General features: G+C 34.1%; 4 protein-coding genes across 7 annotated transcripts; 2 read left to right on the plus strand and 2 right to left on the minus strand.

Moving 5' to 3' along the window:
* The first annotated feature begins 292 nt into the window (after window positions 1-292).
* On the plus strand, window positions 293-2,349 carry LOC148770873 (putative glutathione peroxidase 4). Of its 2 annotated transcripts, XM_088816233.1 has the most exons (7): window positions 293-382; window positions 522-617; window positions 732-808; window positions 926-987; window positions 1,168-1,286; window positions 1,806-1,973; window positions 2,096-2,349. In XM_088816233.1, the coding sequence occupies exons 1-7, from the start codon at window positions 380-382 to the stop codon at window positions 2,126-2,128; spliced, it is 558 nt and encodes a 185-aa protein (XP_088672359.1). In that variant the 5' UTR covers window positions 293-379; the 3' UTR covers window positions 2,129-2,349. The 2 variants fall into 2 exon arrangements, with proteins under 2 accessions (XP_088672359.1, XP_088672360.1); XM_088816234.1 differs by lacking the exon at window positions 293-382 and having other exon boundaries at window positions 479-617.
* A 3,806-nt stretch (window positions 2,350-6,155) lies between these two features.
* RTFL14 (ROTUNDIFOLIA like 14) lies at window positions 6,156-6,638 on the plus strand. Its single transcript, XM_088816235.1, has one exon. The coding sequence runs from the start codon at window positions 6,261-6,263 to the stop codon at window positions 6,393-6,395; it is 135 nt and encodes a 44-aa protein (XP_088672361.1). The 5' UTR covers window positions 6,156-6,260; the 3' UTR covers window positions 6,396-6,638.
* Window positions 6,639-6,695: 57 nt separating this feature from the next.
* Window positions 6,696-10,744, minus strand: LOC105953459 (ELKS/Rab6-interacting/CAST family protein). 3 transcript variants are annotated; one of them, XM_088816231.1, is made up of 9 exons: window positions 10,723-10,744; window positions 10,088-10,159; window positions 9,731-9,890; window positions 9,052-9,638; window positions 8,758-8,931; window positions 8,502-8,618; window positions 7,825-8,004; window positions 7,664-7,710; window positions 6,696-7,210 (listed from the first exon to the last, which is right to left on the minus strand). In XM_088816231.1, the coding sequence occupies exons 2-9, from the start codon at window positions 10,154-10,156 to the stop codon at window positions 6,916-6,918; spliced, it is 1,629 nt and encodes a 542-aa protein (XP_088672357.1). In that variant the 5' UTR covers window positions 10,157-10,159; window positions 10,723-10,744; the 3' UTR covers window positions 6,696-6,915. The 3 variants fall into 3 exon arrangements, with proteins under 3 accessions (XP_088672357.1, XP_012832585.2, XP_088672358.1); XM_012977131.2 differs by having other exon boundaries at window positions 10,599-10,728; XM_088816232.1 differs by lacking the exon at window positions 10,723-10,744 and adding an exon at window positions 10,451-10,601.
* Window positions 10,745-10,983: 239 nt separating this feature from the next.
* Window positions 10,984-15,001, minus strand: LOC105953449 (DUF21 domain-containing protein At4g14240). Its single transcript, XM_012977112.2, has 13 exons — window positions 14,189-15,001; window positions 14,017-14,093; window positions 13,669-13,752; window positions 13,475-13,588; window positions 13,271-13,354; window positions 13,032-13,103; window positions 12,609-12,676; window positions 12,248-12,335; window positions 12,086-12,159; window positions 11,668-12,007; window positions 11,516-11,562; window positions 11,304-11,391; window positions 10,984-11,162 (listed from the first exon to the last, which is right to left on the minus strand). The coding sequence occupies exons 1-13, from the start codon at window positions 14,427-14,429 to the stop codon at window positions 11,115-11,117; spliced, it is 1,425 nt and encodes a 474-aa protein (XP_012832566.2). The 5' UTR covers window positions 14,430-15,001; the 3' UTR covers window positions 10,984-11,114.
* Window positions 15,002-15,622: the final 621 nt, after the last annotated feature.

Genomic DNA, 15,622 nt, shown 5'->3' on the forward strand with positions numbered 1-15,622 from the left:
CTAAAACAATAAATGCCCAAGTAAAATTAATGTAAACAAGTTCACCAAATTTACCAAACATAACATATACGTCAATTTAAGTTATTAAATACTATTTTTGTGCAGGATAATATATAATTCAAACTTATATTATTTAAATATGAATTCAATCACTTGATAATGATTAAATTATTAGAATCATTTAAAAATCGAAGTGAAGGAAAAAAAGAATCACTAATTCAAATTTTGTTAAAAAAAGAAAAAAAGAAAGTTCACTTGCTAAATGTACGGTTGTACCCCCACCCCCCACCAAAAGAAAAAGGAACAAGGGTTTTCACATTATCTTCTCTATCTATCTATCTTGCAGTCAAACAAACCTGTTCGAAACCAGCTGTAAAAGATGGTATTAATATATACCTTAATTATTCCACCGTATTCATCATGCTATCATTTATTGCTGTTTCACATTATCATCCTCCATTTTTCAAAATAAAAAAATAAAAAAATCAACACGAAATATATCATCGTGTACGTACCAACAGCCGTTGAAAAGGAAAAATTGGAGGAGGAGGTATACAGAGATGGGTGCTTCTCCTTCTTCACTCCCTCAAAAATCCATCCACGAATTTTCCGTCAAGGTTCTCTCTCTCGTTTCTCTCTCTTCAATTTTAATTTTAATTTTAATTTTTAAATACGCCCTAGCTATGATTAATGATTTATGGATGGAGAATTTATGAATATTTGATGAGCAGAACAGCAGGGGTAAAGATGTGAACTTGAATTTATACAAGGGGAAGGTCTTGCTTGTTGTTAATGTTGCTTCCAAATGGTGAGCCGTCATCCCCTCTCCTTTTGTGGTGGTATTTTCCATTTGTTTTTCCTTATTTGTAATCAATCGGGTATGTATGTATGTATTGATTATTATCTGTTTGGTTGTGTGAAACAGTGGTTTCACCAAAGCAAATTACACCCAGCTCACACAGGTTTACTCCAAGTACAAGGATCAAGGTCACTTTTCTTTCTCTTTCTATTGTTTATTTGTGATTTATTTATCTTCTTTTTGTCGAGGGTTATTTCTTCAATGAATTAATTTGAATATTTTGAGTTTTGAGCTTTAGAAATGAAGCTTGTGATTGTGTGTATAGGCAATTCGAACCTGTTTTTCCTTAAACTTATATTGTACGTCAGGTTTAGAGATATTGGCATTTCCATGTAACCAATTCTTGTATCAAGAGCCTGGATCGAGCCAAGAAGCCGAAGAATTTGCTTGCACAAGATTCAAGGCTGAGTATCCCATCTTCCAAAAGGTGACAGACTGCTTTCTATTTGATTTCTGTGTGTTGAATAATGTTGTGGTTTATCGATATATGCTTTCGTTGTTTTAGTTCTTTTTTGTTTATCCGTGATATAGATTCATTCCGTGGTTATTATACATCATTAAAAGCAAAGAAAATATTAGTGTCGTAGTTCCGAGTTTTTAGAAGGCGAAGAGTAGTAGTAGTAAACAGGAAAACTGTAAACACTTTTCATCCATTGATCGGACTGGAAAACCTTAAACTGGTTTTATAAAGGGAAGAAACTACATTAAACTCTTCTCCGTAAGCGATGATCAAGCTATATATGCTCTGCTTCTTCATGACCCTCAAAAGTATTTATATGCTACACATAAGATCTCGATTGAGACTGATACAAGAATAATAACTAGAAAACGGGTAGTTGAAGAGTAGTGGAGGGATTTCCTTTCTTGTTGACCGATTGTTGCATTTGTTATTTTAGGTTTCAAGTTTTGCAATTAATTGTTGATAAATGATGTTTTACTTTGAAAGGTAAGAGTGAACGGACCAAATGCAGCACCCGTTTATAAGTTCCTGAAAGCAAGTAAAGGCGGTTTTTGTGGGTCCCGCATAAAATGGAACTTCACCAAGTTTTTAGTCGACAAAGATGGGCACGTAATCAAACGTTATGGATCAACTACCACACCCCGGGCAATTGAGGTATGTGCGCTTGTGTGTGTGCACATGTGTGTGTGTGTGTCTCTCTCTCTCTCTCTCTCTCTCTCTCTCTCTCTCTCTCTCTCTCACATACGTGTGTGTGTTTTCGACTTTCGTGATTGCAGGGGGATATAAAGAAAGCTCTAGGAGAAACTTGACCGACCTGTTATTTAGTTTGGACGTTGAAACGAGAGAGACCCCGAGTAGCATAACGGAAGCTGGTATGTAAACTATGTAGAATGCATCAAACAAAATGTTAATTATATTCACTTATTTTTGTTTAATGCACTTCTTATGGTACTTGTGGTCTTGTTTATTTGTATGACATTCGGAAAAGAAATGGTTGAATATATTCTACGGTCTTCGTTGACTTTATCCATGGACCGTGTGTGATGTGTTCCTCTGTTTTAGATTTGTTCTCTTCTTTTCCTCTTTTATATCATTATTATTATGTATAATCTTTAATTAATTGGGGATTTTAATCCTTTTAGCTGTGTGCTTCAATTTGCTAAAAATTGCCATGGAACAAAAAACTTTGAGAAAACAGTTGTTTACAGTTGAAATATTTTTGTTGGTTCTTAATGTAAGTTGGTTGTATTGTTTGTCCCACATCGTAAATTGGCAAGACTTGTGTACAAATTTGGGACATGAATAAACTTGTTCTATAATATATGTTCCAGCGTTAAAAATATTAAAAAAATAAAAAAATAATTTTTTTTTTGAACATTTAAGTGCCTTTTAGCAAAATCGTGAGCTATATAGTATACGATTTTTTTGTGATTTTGCTTGAATATTCAAAATTTTAGCAAAAAAAAGGATTTGAACATTTAAGTGATTTTTAGCAAAATTGTGAGCTATAGTACACGATTTTTTGTGATTTTGCTTGAATATTCAAAATCTTAGATTTTTTTTTTAAATAAAAACATAATAATAAAAAGAAAAGATTTGAACATTTAAGTGATTTTTAGCAAAATTCGTGTGCTATTGTATACGATTTTTTTGTTATTTTGCTTGAATAATCAAAATTAGTAAAACAGTTTTTATATGAAAAATCATGGACATGCAGATTAATAATATCTTCTATATTATATATTTAATCGTTAAAAAATATTCAAATAGTACTTGAATAATTCAGGCGGCTTCTAGCAAAAACAATGTATTATTGTATATGATTTTTTATTTATGATTTCACTATTAAAATAAATAAATAATTAGACGAACTATTTCTTGACTAAACATGAATGAACGTCTTTTATATTATTTCTTTCAGTGTTAAAAAATAACAAAAAACGAAGATTTGAACATTTACGCAATTTCTTGCAAAATTCGTTTTTGTATGATATACATTTTTCGTGATTTCGCCGTATTATTCATAAATTAGAAGAAAAAGAAATTAGATAAAATATTTCTTGACTTAATATGGATAAACATCTGGTAATGCTATTTATTTGAGATTTAAAAAATAAAAATAAAAAGACTTAAAATTTAAGCGATTTTTAGAAAAAATCGTGAGCTATATAAAGTATACGATTTTTGAATTTTCAAACTCAGTAAAATAAATTTTAGATGAAAAATCTCTAATACTTATATATACTTATATAAGTATATTATTCAAAATTCTGCTGTATTTGTACCAGAATATTAAATGTAAAATAAAAATATTTTTAATATGTCCAACGCATTCATACTAATGAAGAATTGACATTTAGATAAAGAGATAAGGTTTAGAAAGGTTTGATATGCTTCCCTTTAATACGACACGGGGACATAGTTTAGCACGTGACTGGGCCCACTAAACCCTATCTATTTCCAATTTTTGGCCCATTGGGCCCACATGCCCAGTCACAATTTTTCTTGGGATTCTGAAATAAAACTCGGGTTAGTCAGTCACGGCCGGCAATGATGAGCGGCCGGCTTGTCGGAAAATACCTAATTTAATTTAATTTAATTTAATGTTCACCGCACGTGATGAAGACGACGTCGTCTTTAATGCACAATTGATAGTTCATTGTCAATTCGTGGGCTATGGCCCATTCTCGATTTATATGTCGGGATACACTACTTAATTATCTGTTTATTTATTTATTTATTTATTATATATTATATAGCCGGCGAATTCAATTATTGTTTTTTAAAAAAATAAAATAAAAATAAAAAATGGACTAGATATTTTAGAAAAAAAAATGAATTATTACTTCATGTTATCCCAAAAGAAAGAAAAAAGCATGGTTACGTATAGAAAGCATAATTTGAAATTGAATTAATCTAAGTAGGACTGGGACTGGGTTGGTTTTTATCCACCAACCGATCCAGTACCGATCATATTTTTAGGCGGATAATCAATTTTTAACCGACCCATTGGATCGGGTCGAAAATTTTAACCAACCCATCTACAATGGGTCGGTTGGTGGTTTCTAATATTATCAAAAGTTGATCGACCGATAATTATCGGTTATCCAACTATACTATTAAAATTTTATTAAAAATATAAAAGAAATACCATATTTCCTTAAGTGGTTATTGAAATTATCAAAATAATTAGTATTCTAAATTTTAAAACAATCAACAAAGGAAAAAAAATTGACCTAAATCTTCAACCAATTTATTTATGTCCAATCTTAAATAAAAAGCTCACAAAACTTCACTAAATCTCTTGTGCATGTTTGAAATTACTTTGAATTTCTTAATTATATTTTTTCGTTAAATTGTTATTAATTATTTTGAATTGATAAATGATGATCGCACCGTGGCATTACGCAAAATTTGGATATTTTAACTCCAAAATTTGATTTTTTTTAAGTGAACTATCAAGGGGTATAAACCATCAACCGACCCATTTCGGAACCAAATATTCGGTTGCCAACCATCAATCGACCCACAAAGGTTGGGTCGGCAACGGTTTTCAAATTTGAGCAAAAATGGTTTAACGGATGGGTCGGTTTTTAGGCTGGTAATCGACCGACCCAACCCAGTCCCAACCCTAAATCTAAGTATGATGAAAATAATATATATTTTAGTAAATAAAAAAAATGCTTTTATTTCAACCTCGTCCTTGTTGGTCATAAGTAAGGGACAAATATTTTGTCATAAATTTGGTGTAGTAGTACATAAGTGGTGAGTTGCATGAACCTCAAAAAAAGTATTACTAGTATAAAAATAGGTATGGGGGGCAAGATACAATTTTTATATAAAAAAAATAATGGGGAATATAATTATTGAAATAAAAGTAGTCGTACCCAATTATTTGTACATTGTAACCCAGCCTCTTATAGAAATGAAACATGTCGTATGTTGCATAGGCAATGTAGTCATACATTTTCATGCTTGTCTATACATTTGCATATACCTTCCACTATTGTCTTTTTGCCTCCTAATTCTTCCCTATTTCATATATACATATATCTTTTAGTAAGTAGTACTTCTCATGCTTGATTAAGCGAATAAATCAAAATAAATGAATTGAGAAGGTGGAGTTGTGGTCCTGTGGAGAATCAAGCTCAATTCAGCACAAATAAACTCGTAGATCAAACCACACACAATCGAAGAACATGCACATAGAATAAAATAAATAGAAAACTCTAACTCTTGCATGAGAAAACGAACTTTCTCCGGTGCTTAGTTTCTTGTGTGGCGCTTCTTAGATTCCTTTTGCATCACACCCATTCATCAGGATCAGTTGATGATCAATTCTAACATGGAGAGATTCTATTTTTAATAGATTCATTTCGATTCGAAAAATCAACTACATGACTAGTATACTTATACGTGATAATCTCAACGGAGAGAAGCTTAAAAATCAAAATAAGTTTCACCACAAATAAATCATGTAGGATTTTTGGCAGACAAATCTCTAGATTTTTATTTATTTATTTATTTGAAAAGGAAAAAAGAAAAAGAAAATATTGACAGAATGAATACCTTATCCTAATTAGGCAGGTAGATGGGAACAGTATGTCCTAAAGTTTGATAATAAGTCAATTTGAAGTAGGGTACCCAAAGCAGACAAATCAAACCAGTTTGGCTTTGTCATCTTAATGTTTTTCTTTTATTTTTGTTTTTGTAATAAACAGAAGATGAAGTGAATGCAGAAAAAGAGGGCTGGGCCATGAGTTTGCATACACCACAAACTGAAATTTCCATATCTTTTTTGAGCATTCCCTTGTTACTATATAAACCCATAAATGCCACTCAACCAAAATCATTCATTCATTCCCACACACACATTCAATAATAATAACAAAACTTGCCAAAGTTTGTTAACAAACACATACAAATAGAAAGAAAAGAAAGATGGCTGCAAATTCATCGGTTAGAAGTTTGAAACATGGTTCGGTTCAACGTTGTTCGAAGCAAATGAGGGAGCACAAGGCTCGTCTTTACATCATATGGAGGTGCACTGTCTTGCTTCTTTGCTGGCATGACTGAACAACAACCAACTTTCTTACAACTGATCATCATGTAATTTTCACACACTAGCTAGGGTGTAGAAGAAATCTAGTCTTTAGTTTCTCTTTTTTTTTTTTTTTATTGATTATAATTAATGGGGTGAAGAATCTTGATCATCTGTAAAGTTTAGGAAAGGGGGCGTTTTTGTCAATTCACTGTTAGGGGACAGTAGAAATGTAAACATCAGTTTATGAACAAATTTAATCTGTTTTTTTTTATCAATTTTGTTACCAAATTATGGCCCCTTTTAAGTTTTGTATGCCTGAAAAGGACCATTAGTGAAGCAACTGCCAAAATATGACAGCTTTATTACAGTCAAAATAGTTCATTGGATAACATCAAGAACTCGATCATTCCTCGGAAATGGGGGGTGGGGGGTGTTATATAACTTAGAACTCGAACAACCTATAAACAAAAAAGATCTAATGTAACAGCCGACAAAACTCGGCACTGCAAAATTTGATTAAAAAGACAGTGTGGAGTAGATAATTAAAAAACTCTAGTCGAAAATTTCCCATCCATCATCTACAAGTGCCTTGCGGTCGAATCTGGCTGATTCCTCTTGTTCATAGACCTGTTCATGGTCATTCTTATGTTCAGTTTCCAAATAATTATCTACCACAGCCACAGGCACTGATTCCTCTTGATCGGGGATTAGGATTTTCGACGATGAGCTGGACGAAGCTAAGATGAAGCTTGTCTGGTTCGAAGAAATTGATTGGCTAAATGGAACTCGTGCATCGAATTTCTCCTTTAGTAGCCTCACATCCTGACATATTACAGCTATTTCTCCTCTGCAGGTACAAAGCAGTATGCACATTAAATAAATCACGAAGAAATATTTTAGATGCACGCACACGTTAGTTAAATAGAAGTGACTACATGCAAAATGTCCCGTAGCATTGGTCAATAAACCCATAAGGATTTTAATAGCAAATTAGGACAAGAGGCAACGAACTTGGTGGAATTCGGTTAAGAGCGTAACGTTGGCATATATTGAATTATTGATATTTCATTTGAAGGTATCTTTTCCTATATGTGGTAAAAATCATGTATGATATGTTATGAAATTTTGCAAGAAAATAGCTAACTAGTGAACCACTTAAGATCCACCATCATGTATTGTGAGTGCACTTTCAGAGAAGAAATATACGATCCACACACACACACACAAAAAAAAAAAAGATAAATCGAGAAAGAAAAGGAAAAAGGAAAATGAATAGCAGAAAAACGGTAAGGTAACATACTGCAACATGTCTACAACATCACCGCGGTCCTGAAGAAACTTCTGCAACTGCAGGACAATGCAAATACAATAATTAGTTGATATAACTTTTTTAACACGAATTTAGTGGGTTGGGGGGGGGGGGGGGGGGGTTTGGTGGGTGTTGGTAAGGGGGCTATGTACCTTGGCATTAGCTACTGCCTGATCCTTCAGAATCTGCGACTCTTGCACCACTTTTTCCATGATTAATTCCTGGTCAGCGAGTGATTTCAGTGCAAGCTTCTCTTTTTCTTGTTTTATCTGCTCTGCAGATCTTATTTCGTTCTCAGCTGCAGTTAGACGAAGCTGTAAAGTTTGATGCATCTGCAGGAAAAAATACTTACGAGAATAAGAAAGAGCTGTGACCATCAACCCTCCTAAAGTACTTGAGTAATATTATGTGAATAAACACAAACATAGGCCAAACTAGGCTCGAATGCAAGGTTTTATCTTGGATGTGATTAATATTTCTCAGTCGCATGGATAATCGGATTTATCTTAAAAACAAAACCATAGACTTAAGATATGATCAAGAGGACAAGCTTTCCAATTAAGTCTTCATACATTAAAAGATCACTCTTGTTATTTCAGATATGTTAACATTGTCCCTTACTGATACTTTCAAAATCTTATCACATGTTTAACTTCGGATATGTTAACATTGTCCCTTACTGACTGCTACAAACAAAGTTTGATATTCTCAGATCATATATGTGATGCCCAGTTAAAATCAAAATTCATTGTGCAACAAATTCTATCTGCAGTGAATATATATATATTGCTGATGTTAAGGAATAGAAAGGGATATTTTTGACAATCACCTCATCAAGAACTGTGAGATATTTGTCTCTTTCATCGGAGAGGGAGAGCACACGAGACTGAAGCTCTTTCAACTCTGTTGCCAGAATTGCCTTTTCACCATAAATTTCCCCGGCATGCTGTGAACAAAAAACAGAAAAGTTAGATTATGAACAAGCGTTTTTGTAATAAAGTAGAGTGCTTCAAAACATGTTCAAGGGATGCTATATTATGAGTAATCGGGAGATATATATATATATATATATATATATATATTACCATGGCATTCCCCTCCTGTGCACGCTCCAGCATTTCTTTAAACTCTTCAACCTTTTCTTGTATCTTGATACCTCCCATTGCAGCTTCCTCTTTTGCCTTTTCTGCATCTTGTTCTTTAAGCTCCACTTGCTTCATTAAGTTCATAACAGACTCCATTGCGGAGAACATTTTTTTCTGCAACATTACAAATTTGTCAGCATATTATCTAACGAAACAGAAACTCGCACGGTTTCAAACCATCCAAAAGAAGACACTGATAAATGATGGGTAAATAACAACAGTTTTGATACCTACCTTATTATTTCCAGCATTGACAATAGATTGCTCAACAACAGCAGTGGTATCGAACTGATTTGATTTGGAGATGGAAGTAGTCAAGTTAGACTCGTCTTCAATGCCAACTGTATCACTAGACAAACCTACTTCTAATTTCTCTAAATTACTTTCATTTATGTCAGGCAACTGCACCAACTGGACACTGTTTTCTGTTCCATCATGAACACTCAAAGAAGCATTTTCATTCACAGGACTGTTACCATCTTCACAAGATTTCTCCACATCGTTTTCTTCATCGACAGCCGTGAATTTATCTCCCGAGTTTGCAGCCCCTGCTGTTACAGAGTCTCCTGATCCTTCAGGTTGAAGAATATTTACCTCTTCCTTACCTATAAACACAGTAGGTTCACCTTGAGAGTGCACGCTACCACTCATCTTCATCCTATTCTCAAGACTTACTTCCGACAATGTCAATCCACAGGTAACTCCCTGTTCGCGATGTGCATCATATGCAGTTTCCTCATCAACATCATAAAAACTCTGAACTTCATTTGAATACTCTGAGCATTGAGTTGATTCTTCTTCAACTTGATGTTCTATTGTACCTACAAGGGATGCCAAAATTACAAATTAAACTCGAGATATATGCAAGAAGTCTTTTAAACAGCCAAACAAAATTGATGAATAAAACCGTTACCTGGAGTTGATTCAACACTAGCAACACTCTGCGACAGAGGACTACTTGGTCTAGGTTTTTCATCAAGATAAGGGATGATCTCCTCAAGCACTACCGCTGCAGCTGCATCAGCATCTTTGTGGTGCTCCAAAGCAACAGCTTTGAGAATTCGAACATCAATCTTTCCAAAAAAAAAAAAAAGAAGCCAACTAGCATCAACTCTATTTCAGGAAATTGAGAAAATTACATGAAATTATTCATATAAACACTGGCTCTGAGCAATAAAAAAAGCAGGCCAGCATGATCACAACCAAAATTCATATGAAAAAACTTCTTTTGCCCCAAAAAAATTAATAAAAAATTGAAGGACTAAATTACCACTGGGAAAAGTTCCACCAATTTCGTATGCACTTCAGTGAATCCCATATATGAATCCTTTTTAAACATATTCTGCAAATAGCAAAAGCTTGCAGTTAGATGATCATTCGGAATTTCTCGAAATCCATTCAGTTATCAATCCAATACAACATGCAATCAAATAGAGATAAACATTCAAACATGCATCAACTCCATAAACCCTAACCCCTAACCAGCGTAATTTTTTTTTTATTAAAACAACGATAAACTGAATCAAATCATTATAAAACAGAATTCCGATGGTCGCATAAATAAAAATATAAAAATCACGACTTTTCGCCTTCTTCGGCATTGAAATACGAAGGATTTGGCGAAAGTACAAACCCGTCGAAATCTAATCCAGTTTCTCTTTCCTGATCAAATATATGAAAAAATGAGTTCATACAACAACGCGGACGACTACGAAATAAAAGAAGGGAGATACAAAAATGAACTAAGCAAGTGAAATTCATCTAAAAAATCGCAGCAAAACCTTGGTAACGAATCCGTTTTACGTTCGCTTAATATTCTCTGATTTTGTGTAAATGTATAATAATTAATATATATATATATATATATATATATACGCTGTAGATATATGAAACGACTAAACCTACGATTGCGGGAGAAGATCGACTTGTATATATATACGTACTGATCCGATTTAGCTGGTTTCTCGCTTGACTGGATTGTACGTTTGACCTGCATTCACCAAGGTTAATACGTTTGACTCGAAGGTACAATACTTACAAGCGTCGGGTGGGTGTAGCAGTAGAACCCCTGTGGCGCTAAAATTGGGTATTTTTGTCGATGTGGGGGTTTAGATATATGTATTGTTTTGGGTTTTGACCCTAAAATAATTAAAAATATATATAAAATATTATTATTATACAAAGTAATTAGCAATTATACTAAAATAAAATCTGATACAAACTCATATTCCCAAACTACTAAGGTACATATGTAGATCAAAATTCAAAGCATATTTAAAACATCATGGAATAAACCCTCATTCCTGTAACTTGTTTGTATTTGGTTCTTGCTTGCCTTGACCTCCCTGATTCAAAATATAACAATAAAAGAAGTTTATAAATTCAGCTTAATGTGATTCATCTATTTAAGGAACAAGTTTACGAATCGATTTTTTTTTATAGGTGAGAAAAATATAAAATGACCAAAGAAGTTTCGATAAACATACTAGTGATAGCTTTTGACCGGTACTCGGCCGACGATTTGAAGGTGCTCGAGCAACAGATGATGCTGCCGCTGCAGCAGCTACTCGTATCCTGCAATACTCGAATAAGCAATGTAATGTAAGTAAAACCCTTATAATAATCAAATAAATATAAGGTGGTCAAAATATCAAATATACTTTAGGGAAAAAGCAAAAGAGAATTCTTTTTTAAGTACCTTTTATGTACATCAATATATACATCTGTCTCGTCAACAATTTCCTCCTGTATATCGAATAAAAGGCACAATTAAAAATAAATATATAATTGTAGACGTTAGTTTTGCAGATATTTGGGAGCCTGAATTTCAAGGAAAAAGAAATATATTACTTGCAGAAGTTCTTCAAATACATCTTCCAAGGTGATTATGCCGATAACTTCTCCCTCGTCAATGTCCTCTACTGTGTGTTTCCAACTGTGTGTCATAAAACCATTGTGCCGAGACTTGTCTACGTTGATAACAACACTGTTATTACTTATTTGTCCCTCTCGCTTGTCCAGCAAAGGTTTGGTCAATTGTGAATCCCCATTGGTCAACGTTTTCTTTTCGTGATCATTAGATGAAATGACCTTTTTGTCCTTCTCTCTCACCTTCACCACAGCTGCCATGTGGCTGCTTCCCTTCTGAAACTCGTTCAGAATATCGTACAAGGGCATATCAGCCGGTACCCTGTAAAAAAAGATGGTTTAAGAAAAGATTAAAAAAAGAGGAAAAAAAAGGATTCTTTTTTTAGAAAGATGAAGTCACCTAGGCATTCTTCGGATGGAAACAGAGCTAACTGGGGTCTCGGTTTCAGCTCTTACAGTGAGAAGACTTTTAACCTTTGTGATGAAAAGCAAAAGATAATTTAAAACAAAACGAATTGGACAGTAATTACATTTGCTTGATTTGAAGAGATTTTACACAAACCAGTAAAAGTCCAATAATGTTCCTCGCGTTTCCTGAATACACAGGAATGCGACTATGGCCCCGTGCAAGGATTTTTCCAATTGCTTCCCTGCACAATAAGAAACTTACGCTAAAATGTCGAATAAAAGAGTATAAAAATGAAATGATATGATTTAATGATATATATTTAGTTCCGTGAAAGTGGATAAATTCTTAATTCCTTGGCTAAATGCTTTTGCCTTTTTCTTGAATTTTCAATTTCTGATAGAAGTTCGATAATCTGGTGGAGAGAAGAGAACGTAAATGCAGCATCTAGAAGCTTCATGTTTTACATTTAAATGAAAACGGGGATCAAAACCGAATCAGCAATCATCAAACTCACCAATCCAATTTCGAATTGACATCGAGGGAAAAAGTTGATTCAATGGGTGTCATAGCCTCCTCTGCAGTCTGCGCACATTGAAAAAAACACTCGGTTTACTTCACAATTTTTTAAACATAAGTTTGTGAAAGGATTCTTCATTTTCAAAACAGTGCATCTTAAGAATTAAGTGAATAATTATAGAGAATCTGAAATCATGATTCATTTTGTCAAAGTGTGATAAAAGAAAAATCCTAGAAAATCAGAAGAGGTACAAAGAATTGACGCATTTTATCAACGTATAAACATTAAAGTAAATTATTACAGAAATGTCACAAAATCCTCACAGACTTGGTCGATTGGTCGGAGAAAAACTCTATGAAACTTTTAAAAGAGAAGAGTTCATAAGTTCCACAAAGTGATACTTGTCAACTTTGAGCATACCTTTTCTGTCAAATCCAGTGCTCCACTAATAATTGTTGCTTCGTCATGAGTAAGTTCACCACCTTTACCAGCCTATGATGACAGTTTAACAAAAGTAGAACATCAACAACATAACAAAGAGTAACGTGGTTATATCAATCTTGAAGAACCAATCTTAAAGACAATACTCGTACTTGAGTAACGAATTATATCGCAAGAAAAAGGATTCACATTCAATCTTAACTTAAGTTTAGGAATACCTCCTGGCTATGAATGGATACAAGTGCTTTTAGTTGAGGTCGCCTAAACAAAGCATCACTGTGGCCCAATAGATAATCCAGAATCTAAATCACAAAACAAGTTGGAAATCAAGAAATGTGACAAGTGAAGCACAGAGATTCTCCATCCGGTATACTATTTAGCTGCAGAGTATAGATAGTTTGCACGATCCATATTGAAAATACCTTTCCGATCGGGTAAGAAATAGGATAGCAAACTATCATCAAAATTCGCACGAGCCAAACGCAATTTGCACCCACAGCCAGCCCATATCTAGAGCATACCGATTGAGGAATAATCTATTCAATTACCACAAAATATAAAGAGTTAGATTAAGCTTTAAACGGTCAATATTCTATAAAATCAGGACCAAGTGTACCTCACCAAAAGCCAGCACAAATGTCACGGAGAGTATAACAGCAACAACGGGATGGAATAGTTTATCCAAAAATATAGGTAGAGCCTGCATATGACATTGTGATTCAAGCTAGTGAAAATTTCATACCGCATACTTCACTTTAAATAGAAACGTCTGTAAACCTAAGATTTAAACTCGATAATTCTGTTGTACAAGTTAGAACTACTTTGTCTTCAATCTCAACAAGATGAATCCTTGAAATTTTGGAGATGGTGATAGAACTATGAATTAAACCATCAATCAAACTCGATACAAACACGAAAACACAAACAATGATTTTCATGGAAGGCCAAAAAGGAATTGGCTAACCTCCATGGCAGCGGCATTGCATAGTAGCAGAGTCACGAGAAGTTGGTGCTGCTTTTTAACCACCGGCGAAATAATTGCTGGAAAACAAATTACAAAATATCATAAATCAATTCAAAATTATCTCAAAATTCAACTCAATTAAATTCAAAGGAAAAAAGAAATTTCAGAATACCAGCTTGTCTCTTTTCGATGGCGGTGCCGCTCCGCTGGAGAATTTCAAGTTCGACGAGGCCGAGTGACATCAAGCCCAACGTGAGCCCCGACATTATTCCGGCGAAGAGAACGAGGAAACACGAAATACTCGCGTACACAAACCACCACGGATTCCCAAATTCGATATCCTGGGAATCCGCATAGAAAGCCCTAGTGACAATCCCGGCCACCGCCACCGCGTTCATCGATACACCCGTCATCGGAAAACAGCGGCGGCGATTGATATTATTTACCAGAATACCACCACCACCTTTCACACTCCCCCCTTTTTTCTTCTCTTTCCTACTCCCAAATATAAAACTAACGACAGATTGGGGAAAATGACAGTTTCACTCCCTAATTTTGTACTCTAGTCAGTAACTTTTCCCAATCTCTCTCTACAAAAAAATACAATTGTATAAAAATATTGTCGAATTAGTCAGTGAGTGACAGAGATTGCTGACGGAGGTGAGAGAAAGTGCGTGGGAAAACGATACACGGAAAAGGGGCGTGGGGTAGTGGGAGTGGTTGAGAGGGGCTGCTGTAACGAATTTGGTCATGTGGTGTTATTCCGTTACGCCACGTGTCCGGTGCTTGAACTCCGATCGTCGGATTGCAGAATTCGCCGGCGGAGGAAGAAGTGAATCGCGGCGGTGGGGTTTAGGTGGGCTGAGCGGAGGGGGCGGTGTACACGTTTTTTCAATTTCGTTATTTCATTTGAAGGAATTTTACTAATTAGAATTAATGACTGTACGTGGAAGTTTTTCAATCGTAAAAAATAAAATTGAATTACAGTTTGAACATTTAATATATAAATAATAAACCAAATTGAAGGGCATGCTGCATGCACATTAAATTCGTATATAAAACAAAAATAAAATGAATTTAAAAATGGTCTAGCTTTCACTACACTTCTAAAATTAATTATTTTAATTTTTGTAAGATCTTTTTGAAAAGTGAAATAAAATATCACGTTTTTCATGAACGTACAATTTTCAGTAATAAAATCGTCTAATTATAGAATTATAAGGTTTAGTTACTATACTCTCCTCATATTTTAAACAAGAAAAAACTCAATCTTTATATTATTTTTTTAATTAAAATATATTTTTTTATTTTATCTCGTGGCTATTCTTTTTTATCTCTGGATTAGACTCCTAAATAATAAAAAATATTAAATTTAATTAATTTTATAAAAGGGCAAATAAGTAAAATGACAGAGTGTGTCATGTGGGCCTAATGGGCTCATGAACCATTTAATTTGAAACTTAGGCCTATTGGACCAGAGCCCAATATCGCATATTATTATAATAAAAAAAAGAAAATTAAAAAAAAAAATTAAAGTCGCTATTGCTTTAAAAGGCGGATTTTATAGAAGTAGCGCTTTAGTCTAAACTCCCGCCTCTGTAATCTG

The sequence above is a fragment of the Erythranthe guttata genome, chromosome 4, assembly GCF_056151865.1.
Source record: "Erythranthe guttata isolate IM_541 chromosome 4, IM_541, whole genome shotgun sequence".
NCBI classification, from domain to species: Eukaryota; Viridiplantae; Streptophyta; class Magnoliopsida; order Lamiales; family Phrymaceae; genus Erythranthe; species Erythranthe guttata.